We start from the raw sequence: 11,150 nt of genomic DNA, 5'->3' as shown, positions 1-11,150 counted from the left end.
AGTGAATATAGAGGGAAATGTTCTACACCATCAAGTACAGTATATCAAAAACTTCTTTCATTTACTTATAAATCAATTTTTACTGCCAACAGAAAAGAGCAAACCATCAATCTAATACTATTATGTAATATTCTCTTCCAGACATTCATTTACATGAAACTAATTTCACATTCATAAAAGCAAGCGCTTAGCTCCCAGCTCTGCTAATAAGAGGAATACTAAGAATATATGGAAAAATTCTTTATTCATATTATTGGTATTTCCTGCATGGATGAGATGTGCACAGGGCTTCAACATCTTAGAATATACATGACATACTGTGTGTGAGAGAAATGACTGGCTCTAGCTCATACTGCAAAATATAAAGCGAGGGTCTAAATTCTGTGCTAATGACTTCGGAGTTTAGTTTTTCTTAAACAAAACCCCAATGCACAGGCACAGACTGAAAAGACGACATGCTGTTTTACCTGCAACCACCACTAGATGGAACTGTCACACACTGAACTGAATAATACACTGAAATGCTCCTGAGCTCCCTCTAGTGGTAGCTGCAGGCAGACAGAATTGTATCATTTACATCTGTGTATAAGTAGGAGATTTCTGTATCCGAAGAGCAGAGCTATGGAAGAAATTTAAAGGGATTCTCCAGGAAGGATTTAAAATGGCCGCCACCAACCTGTCCTAGAATCTGAGCAAGACTGGTTGCCTCCACATGCAGAGCTGCCTAGGGGGTGAGGAGACTTGGCCGCACTACACACTATGCTATGGCACTTGGTGAGTTTTCCTGTCAGACAGCTCAGCCATGATGGCATATCACAGGCATGATCACATCATTAGTGTAGTGTGTCTTGAAGCCCCGTCCACTCACCCTCCTAGATAGCTATACAACTGGAGGAATCAGTCCTGTCCATATTTTCTAGGACATTAGGATTCCTGAAGAACCCCTTTTATAAAAACGCCATGATGATAGAAGGTGGAGGCTCCTAAGTTAAGCATCTTTTGCAGCAGAAAAGTCTCAGTCTCTGTATTCTCTCCACGCAGTCTCTCTTTTCGAAGGACAAGTGCGTATTTCACTTTCACCAGACTGTCCGCTTGACATTGGCCCAGATGGAACGCTTTAGCCCTTGGGATAGTTTTACTTCATCCCAGTCTAGTTTTATATCAGGGATCTCTCCTTCTGGTTCTGGGACTGTAGAGAGCGCTCCTTGAGGTGAAGCCACAATGTGGGGCAAAGGGCCGCATTCTTCTCTAAACTCCACCACATGCAGGCCTTTCTTGTTAGCTAGGTCTTGATGGGTCTCCTGTTTTGTAAAGCAGACAGTTAGGATCGGATATTACAATTATTAACACCACCTAAGCGTCGAGACTCTATGAAGACAATTTCTTGACAACGGTAAAACTTTCACATTTCGTTTCTACGTTTAAAAGAGACCCTCCTCTCAAGCGGCAATTTTTCATAAAATGTCAAGAGCTGACATTTCATCTCTATAAAAATTGTAGTAGTAGCAAAAGTCACTTCTGTGATCACAGCGGCAGTGATGGAAATGTATGGCCGTACAACATTTCACATACAAACAACAAAGCTGAGAATTGGGGATCATTCTAAATTAAAGTGGTATTATACCTACTATAAATGGAAAAATAGAAGCTCTTAGCGCACATTTTTGATCAAGCGTGTGTCGGGCCCATCTACCAGGCGTCAAGGTGACTTCCGCAGATGGGTCCTAACATTAGTATACCGCCTCTCTTGGACTTACCTAAGCCTACAATATTCAGGGCAGTGTAGGAACCAGCTACATTTCTACTCTGCGGAAGCCACCTTGACGCCTGGTAGATGGGCCCGACACACGTTTGATCAAAAATGTGCCTAAAGAGCTTCTATTTTTCCATTTATAGTAGGTATTGTACCACTTTAATTTAGAATGATCCCCATTTCTCAGTTCTATTGTTTGCATGTGAAATGTTGCGCTGCCATACTTTTATTCGCTTTCTGAATGCTCGCTTTATGGATATGTGCCTGTGACCATGAATGTGCTAGTCTAAACTTTCTTGTAGTAGTCATGGAAATGTACGTGACATAACCTCCCCACATGGGACATGCAGAGAAGTAGTAGTAGTCCGAAAGCATTTCCAGAGACTGCGCTGAGGTACTAGAAGTCAGCACAGTCTCCTGTACCATGTGGGTGGGCAGGGTGGCATCAGGGGGGGAATTTATGATTTCATCTGAGCCAGAAAACAGACACAAAATCAAATTTGCAATTTTTTTAGGCTGCCTTTGCCACTTTGAAAAGTGGGTTGGGAAGTTAGTGGGTGTGGCTACATATGCTAATTAGCGGACCTCCAGATTTATCAACAGTAACTTTTTCAAAAAATAATTGCAAAAAAGGCGTAATCTTACTCCATTGGAGGGGGGTGGCATAAAAATGGGAGTATTATCTCTAAACAAAATTGTTATGTTTAAAGATACGCCAAATTTCTGGAATCAAAGTTTGGGGCAAAATACGTCAGACAAAACAGACTCACAGAAAAATGACTACAAACATTTCCCTCATGATAAATTCAACCCCCCCTCCTTATTGTTTTATTAGTCAAGTATAGACTTTTAATTTTTCCATACAGAAGATCTACATACAATACAATGCAATGTCTTTGGTCTACAGACTAGTTCCGCTCTAAGACACCACTTAATATCGGCCCTTTTCTCTCTTGTTGACTTTCCATAAAGAAAATCAACTGTGAGGCCGATTTCTTTCTCTATTATATATGGATAGATCAATTCCTCTTTTCAGTTTTCATATTGTTATGCCATGTACATACTGTATACCGTCTACCGCACCCTGGTATAATACACCGTTACCTCCACCATGTACTCCATCCTGGGCCTCCTGTTCTGTATCACACATAAAATGCATATAAGTTTAAAGGGGTTGTTTGCCGCCGGGGGGCATTTAGGTAGACCCCCCCAGCGTGACAGAACCTGCATAGGGAATCATACTTCCCTGATCCACACTGCTGGGTTTTAACTCCTTCACCGCCCTGCCACTTCTGCAGATCTTGGGCTTTCCTGCGTCAACATCTGGTTCGACATGGGTCACGTGCCTGCTGCAGCCAATGACAGGCCACAGTGGAGACGCGTCTTCCATGCATCACCTTGACGTGCAGAGACCCAAAATCTGCAGTGGGCGAAGGGGAGTGAAGGAGCCAGAACCCAGCAGCGGGGATCACGTAAGTACTATTCCCTCCGCAGATCCGGTCACGCTGGGTGGTCTGCCCAAAAGGCCCCCAGGGGTGTACAACCCCTTTAAAGATATATGCACATGGTGCATAATAAAGGGGTTATCCAATCCCTATAATGACCCCCAGAATGCCCGGGCCCCTCCTCTACAGCATACTTACCTGTTCCCCGACACCCGCGCCCCTCAGGATCCCTGCACGGCCGCCACTGCATCTCCCCGTCGCTCGGATCAAAAAATCTGGTGACGGGGGTAGCAGCCAATAGCTGGCTGCAACAGTGACCAGCCTCCCTAGTGTCATCCGTAATGGTAGGGAGGCTGGTCACCGTCGCGGCCTGCTATTGGCTGCTCCCCCCGTTGCAGCGGTCTTATATTGGACGTATTGCTAGTTAAATAAAGCAATGATTTCCTGTTGACTTTTTTGCCAAATCTTTTTGTTCTCGCAGGAGACAGGCCGATGCCAGACAACACACGCACATTTGGGAGTCAAGAGGAATAGCTGCAGATTGAACGGCTCTGCTACATTAGTACACTTTTGACAGACCGTTGTCAGGCATAAAATGGATGGTGACATACCTGCTGTGCCAGACCCAAGAAGAGCGCCCTTGTGAGGTTAAGCATGTTGCAGGAACCACTCACTTTGGCATACATGTCCTGGATTCCAATTAACTTGCAGATGGTGATAACGGCTCTATGACAATGGAGACCGTGACCTAAACAAGAACACAATGTACATAAGAGTAAACCAGGAGTAGATGAGGTTCCTTACATCTCCTCCAAGTGCCGTGAGAAATGCAGTTAAATGCTACTCCTTCCTCCACAATGGAATAAGCGGTCACATCATGGTAAAGCTGAATGTACCTGACTGGTAACTTCACCGAGAACCCCACACCGAAGTAATGAGACAATAGCCAAGATTTAGTTATGTGCCTGAGCCGAAAATCTGTCTAAAAAGAGGCACAAATTGACGCCTATAGGGTTTCTATAGTGTTTCCTGAATGCTCCACAAGGGGTGGGGCTTAGCTACAAGGGGTGGAGCTTTGTGGAAAGGGGGCAGGGCCTAAGGCGCCCCATTCTGCGCCAAAAATTGCTCGATAATTCTGGTGTAAAATTTGAGTCAATGAATGGTTGGTAAAGTCAGAGAAAAGTGTCTATTCCTGCACAACATTTATCAGCCAGCCTGAGCCCCTGTGATAAATCTGGTGCAGGGATAGACAGCCGGTCTAAGCTTACACCATCTATCAGAAAATCTAGGCCAAAGTGTTCACTTCTTTAGGGCGTTTTCTCATGTGTCGTTTTCACACTGTAGTTTTGCAAAAAACGGTGACATAGGAACACACCCTAAATATGACATGAAGGAGGCACGCCACGAGATGTAGACAAACAGCGTGGATCAGTGATCACACAATATTGGTGGAGGGTTTCAAGGAATTTGTCTAGTGGTGGCATAGAACTTATCAGAACTCGGCAGTAAAAATAAAAATAAAATTATTTTTTTTAGTGATACAATTTTTTGGCCCAAATGTTTTATCTTCAAAAAGGGTAACAGGAGAAAATAAAAAGCATTTTTTTTTTTTTTAGTTAGCAACTTTTTTTTTTACTATATCTATTAGTCCTACAAGCAGACTTGAACATGTAATCCTCATGTAGTGCAGTGTATTATGCCACCAGCAGGGCTTAAAGAGCATCTGTCAGCAGCTTTGAGCCCTTAAAAGGGCATCAGTCAGCAGATTTGTACCTATGACACTGGCTGACCTATTACATGTGCACTTGGTAGCTGAAGGCATCTGTGTTGGTCCCACATTCATATGTATCCGCATTGCTGAGAAAAATGATGTTTTAGTATATGCAAATGAGCCTCTAGGAGCAACGGGGGTGTTGCCGTTACACCTAGAGACTCTGCTCTCTCTGCAATGCTGCATCCTCTGCACTTTGACTGACAGGGTCAGGCAGTGTAAAGATGATCTCACCTGACCCCGAATTCTGTCAAAAATCAAAGTGGAGAGGGCCTGGCAGTTGCAGAGAGAGCTGAGCCTCTGGGTGTAACAGCAACACCCTCGTTGCTTCTAGAGGCTCATTTGCATACATTAAAACTAGATTTTTCTCAGCAATGCGGACACATATGAACATGGGACCAACACAGATGCCTTCAGATGCCGAGGGCACATGTAACAGGTCAGCCAGTTTCATAGGTACAAATCTGCTGACAGATGCCCTTTTAATAGGCTTCTGTACATGACGGGCCATCTGGCCCCCAAGGTACTTTCCCTGCACAGAGGTGCTCCTATCCACCATCTGTAGCAGGGTACTGAAACATAGCCACGTTCACTTGAATACTGCTGTGCTCCATATCCTGGTACAGCAAGGGGCTGGAAGTACTGCTAAGCAGAAGACCTGCAGAATGTACAATTCTACCACCATTTTGTTTGGGTGTTTTCCAGGGGAATATTTTTATTTTTTAAAGTGAGAATGGGTTAAAAATAAAAAAAGAACGAAGTCTGCTCAGGCAATCACCGGCCGAGGCGAGTCACCGCTGTGGCCAGTGATCTCCATTTCTGTGTCCTGAATCAGAACCAAGGAGTGGAGGCAAGCAGGGGTGCCAGGGGAATCTTTTAGATTTTTAACCCATTCTGAAATTAAAAACTCCCCTCTCCCCGGAAAACCCCTTTAAACAGCTAAGAAGTTCTATAAGATTTTGTAGAATTCAAGATCCTTTTTTTCTACCACGATGACATTTTCTGTGTCCCTGCCTCCTGTGCGCTGGGATTTGTATTCCCTTTGCTTACTTCTCTAATGCTATTACAAGGAGGAAACGCAGACAACACATATCCGAGGCCGTTCACTTGTCTTGTACGGCAATAAATGCTCTCACCAGAACTGTAATAGGGTTCACCGGTCAGCACCGAGTGAGTGAGAACACATGCCCCACTCTTTTCTTCAGCCTGGCAGCCCAAATAATCCTAGCGATTTTCTGTCTCCGGAAAGCTATGGTGGCATTAAATTATAGTTTAATTTTCAAGAACGCGGCGTTCCCGATAGTGCACCGAAAATCTACTGGAGCAATTTACAGAGAAAGGAGACTGAGTGGCCAGCAAGTGAAATTAAAGATTTCGGCTATCTAGTAAATTAAACTGTGATGAATAGCCTTTTAAAGATCATTCAGATGAAAATGTGTCTAGAGAGTGTTCCCCCTCCTGCCGCAGGAGGAAAATCAATATATTTTTCAGGTCGTAAAAAAAAAAAAAAAAAAAAAAAAAAAGCTACTGGTACTTATAGTTTGTTTTTTCAATTATAGTTTAAAAGAAAAAGAAGTGCATTGGTGCAGGAAGGCATTGCCGGCGGTAATAGGATTTCCCCAGAATTGCTTTACAGATCAGTGCAATCCATCCGACGTGTAAGCTTTCTGTATACCTGGGCACGCTCAAACTTTTACAAGGCAGAGAGAAGACAACACTTTACATATGTAATGTTTCACGGATCAGCGTCACCAGCATAAACCGTTTTTCTAATCTCTATGGACATTTTGTGAAACCCAGTGCTGCCACATCCACTTAAAAGAACCTACTAAGTCAGACATCTGCAAAAAGAGCAGTTATTATTCACTCGCATGAATGGACCGGGGCCAAGACACTAAACGGCGTCCATTGCTTGCGGTAAAATGGTCGCAGTGGCTACTTCCAGTTGCTACCAGGGGGAGCGCTCGCTAGATACAGATTTATACAGCACCCATTGAATTCAATACTGGCTTTATAAATCTATAAGCAGTTGGCATACAGCGGTCACGTGATGTACACCTGCACTGCGCACGCCACCGACAGGTGTGACATGCAAGTGTCTGCAACGTCACCACTGCAGCCAATTGCTGTTAGACTGTTGAGGACAGCGATTGGCTGCAGCGGAAAAGTGGCAGAGGAGGACTGAACCAGCTCTGCAGAGAATGGCACTGAAGAAAGTGGTGAGTAGTAGGAGATTATTTTATGTTTAGACACCAGAGTGGTTGTCGGAATACCGCTTAAAAAAAACTTCTAAAAACGTGATACATCTGGTGGGGCACCCACTGAGGAGTTTTTTTTTTTTAAGGGGCTTCTATGACTTCTGAGTATAGGGCATATGTGTATGAAAGAAAATAGAGATCAGATGGGCAGGGATTTTTTGTACTTCTGATTAGGTTTGGCACTATGATACTGGCACATGGGGGGGGGAGAGGCACTTGATACTGGCACTTTTTTTTGGGGGGGGGGGGAGATGGCACTATGATACTGGGACATGGGGGGGAAGAGAGAGGCACTTGATACTGGCACATGGGGGGGGGGTTTGGCACTATGATACTGGCACATGGGGGGTGGGAAGGAGAGGGGCACTTGATACTGGCACATTGGGGGGGGGGGAGAGATGGCACTATGATACTGGCCAATGGGGGGTAAGGAGAGGCACTTGATACTGGCACTTGGGGGGTTTGGCACTATGATACTGGCACGTGGGGGGGGGGTGGCACTTGATACTGGCACATGGGTGGGTTTGGCATTATGATACTGGCACATGGGGGGGGGGAGAGGCACTTGATACTGGCACTTTTTTTTGGGGGGGGGGGGGAGATGGCACTATGATACTGGGACATGGGGGGGAAGAGAGAGGCACTTGATACTGGCACATGGGGGGGTTTGGCACTATGATACTGGCACATGGGGGGTGGGAAGGAGAGAGGCACTTGATACTGGCACATTGGGGGGGGGGGGAGAGATGGCACTATGATACTGGCACATGGGGGGGGGGGAAGGAGAGGCACTTGATACTAGCACATGGGGGGTTTGGCACTATGATACTGGCACGTGGGGGGGGGGGGTGGCCCTTGATACTGGCACATGGGTAGGTTTGGCATTATGATACTGGCACATGGGGGGGGGAGAGGCACTTGATACTGGCACTTTTTTTTGGGGGGGGGGGGGGGGAGATGGCACTATGATACTGGGACATGGGGGGGAAGAGAGAGGCACTTGATACTGGCACATGGGGGGGTTTGGCACTATGATACTGGCACATGGGGGGTGGGAAGGAGAGAGGCACTTGATACTGGCACATTGGGAGGGGGGGGGAGAGAGATGGCACTATGATACTGGGACATGTGGGGGGGAGGAGAGAGGCACTTGATACTGGCACAAGATGGGGGGCATCTATGGGACACTTACTGGAACATTATTGGGGGTCATTATGGGGGACACTATACCGGCAGCCTATCAGAGGCCGGACACTGAGGGCATCTACTGGGGCACTATATATGGGGCATTTTATACTGGTACATTATGGGGGGCACTAGCAGGAAGGGGGGAGAGGAGCACTATGGGGGAATTTACTGGGGGCACTATATAGGGGTATTTTATACTGGGACATTATGGGGGCACAATGGGGACATTAGCTCAACTGGGGGGGGGGGGCATTATGGTGGGCTTTATTACAACCCTTGCTCTGCTATTCCTCTGCCCTTTCTCCAAATCCTTATTATGAAATCTTTCTCATTAGGATAAAACACAACATCAGCCCCGCCAAGCCCCCGGCCAAGTGTTGAAGTGGCGTCCGAGATCCCCAAGGGCCGAGCCAAGTAATTGTAAGTTTTCATGTGAAATATGTTTATGTTATACACATATAGCCTACACTGTGCCCCACAATATACAGTATGCCGCTACACTGTGCCCCACAATATACAGTATACCGCTACACTGTGCCCCACAATATACAGTATACCGCTACACTGTGCCACACAATATACAGTATACCTCTACACTGTGCCACACAATATACAGTATACTGCTACACTGTGCCACACAATATACAGTATACCGCTACACTGTGCCACACAATATACAGTATACCGCTACACTGTGTAGGGGTTAGGCTCCATTCACACGTCCGCAAAATGGGTCCGCATCCGTTTCGCAATTTTGCGGAACGGGTGCGGACCCATTCATTCTCTATGGGGACGAAATGGATGCGGACAGCACACAGTGTGCTGTCTGCATCCGCAATTGCGGAGCGCGGCCCCGATCTTCGGGTCCGCAGCTCCGGACAAGAATAGGCATTTCTATAGGGGTGCCGGGCGGGTGTGTTGTGGACACGCAATTTGCATTTAAAAAAAATATACATTATATATGGAACATACTGCTATTTCGAGATTAGGGACCTGTCTGACAGGCCAGCCTCTGTGAATGGAGAGGTGGCCGCGCATGCGCAGCTCTTTCCGTTCACTTCTATGGGAGTTCTGAAAACAGAGGAGCATGCTTACTGATATATCATATATATATATTTGAAGTGATATTTAGCATGGAGAAAATACACTAGCGCAACAAAGCCTTCACTTACCATGGTTCTGTTTCTTCATTTTAATTGTAGTTCTCTTATAAGTTGATGTTATATCATGAAATACTAGGGGAAGAGAGGAAATTAACAGTTACGGGTCACAAGCTAAATAAAAGACCAATAGTAACAAGTTAAAGCTCCTGAAATGGCAAAGGTTTCCAAGAATTTCAGAACGCTCTGAAACTCTACCAAAAACTCTCTCTCTCTCCAAAATTCTTATTTGTTCCACCCGCCCTGCTATAATGTATTTCCTCCCTATACTATTGAGCACAGAACCTTGTAAATCCTACTATATTCAAAACAAGCTTCTTAAAGGGTTTCTGGTTGACATTAGCGATGTACTAATGTCAGCTGAACCTAACTAGCCTATTACTAGTTTTATCCATGTCCCCGTTGCTCCTGCTCCTAGAGGCTCCGTTCTCCCACCTCTGTCTCCTCCCTGTAAGTCTTAATTGACGGGGTCAGGCAGCGTTGGCATCCTCCTGCCGGCCCTGAGCGCATGGTAAATCTCACGCCGTGCAGTATTCAGCGCAAGCGCATTAAGGAAGTCGTCAGCCAGTGAGCTACCTTCCTTCACTATGCCTGTGCAGAATACTAAACGGCACAGCGTAGGCGCGAGAATTACCATGCGCTCAGGGCCGGCAGGAGGATGCGAACGCTGCCTGGCCCTCTCCATAAAGACTTGGAGGGAGGTGACAGAGGTGGTTACTTAGCTGCTTTTTTCTTGCCATAATACAAATTCTAACAGTCTATTCAGTAGGACTATCAGCTGTGTATCCACCTGACTTCTCCTCAACGCCACTGATGGTCCCAACCCCATTTATAAGGCAAGAAATCCCACTTATTAAACCTGACAGGGCACACCTGTGAAGTGAAAACCATTTCAGGGGACTACCTCTTGAAGCTCATCAAGAGAATGCCAAGAGTGTGCAAAGCAGTAATCAAAGCAAAAGGTGGCTATTTTGAAGAACCTAGAATATGACATATTTTCAGTTGTTTCACACTTGTTTGTTATGTATATAATTCCACGTGTTAATTCATAGTTTTGATGCCTTCATAGTCATGAAAATAAGGAAAACTCTTTGAATGAGAAGGTGTGTCCAAACTTTTGGTCTGTACTGTATATATATATATATATATATATATATATACACATACATACATACACACACACACACACAGGCAGTAGGCTTGTGAAGATGTCAACAATGGAACAGGCAGCATCGAGACCAGCGGCTGTAAACTCGGACCACCTGCACGCACACATTTTAGGCGCTCATAATCTTGTCTGAAGAACTCCTGCACACATGTACGCTCAGAAGATACAATTGTTCTCAATGGGATAGGGGAGTAATCTGCTGCTAGACACCTCCGCTGGATTATTTCCCCCGAAATTCAACATGTCTTCTCTTCTTTCCCCCCCAAAGTCATCTGACATGTAAAGTTGGCACACCCTCATACACATAAGCTAGTCGTCCTGTCCCTATGAAATCAACAAGCTTGGACGAATTTACGGTTATGTGTATGGGCACTTTAAGAGAAAAAGTACCAGCAGCAAGAAACCAC

The 11,150-nt window shown here is 45.5% G+C and overlaps 1 protein-coding gene across 1 annotated transcript in view; it reads right to left on the bottom strand.

Moving 5' to 3' along the window:
• Positions 1-1,059: 1,059 nt before the first annotated feature.
• The window catches only part of MRPS5 (mitochondrial ribosomal protein S5), a 97,900-nt gene continuing 87,809 nt past the window's right edge, over positions 1,060-11,150 (bottom strand). The window contains exons 9-11 of the mRNA XM_040429630.1: positions 9,588-9,650; positions 3,810-3,946; positions 1,060-1,301 (exon numbers count right to left, since the gene is read on the bottom strand). Of these exons, the coding sequence (XP_040285564.1) occupies positions 1,077-1,301; positions 3,810-3,946; positions 9,588-9,650 (425 nt within the window). The 3' untranslated portion in view covers positions 1,060-1,076. The remainder of the gene's footprint in view (positions 1,302-3,809; positions 3,947-9,587; positions 9,651-11,150) is intronic.

Source organism: Bufo bufo, chromosome 4 (genome assembly GCF_905171765.1).
Source record: "Bufo bufo chromosome 4, aBufBuf1.1, whole genome shotgun sequence".
Lineage (NCBI taxonomy): Eukaryota > Metazoa > Chordata > Amphibia > Anura > Bufonidae > Bufo > Bufo bufo.
Note: the sequence above shows the minus strand (reverse complement) of the source record. Positions and strands in the feature narration are given on the sequence as shown.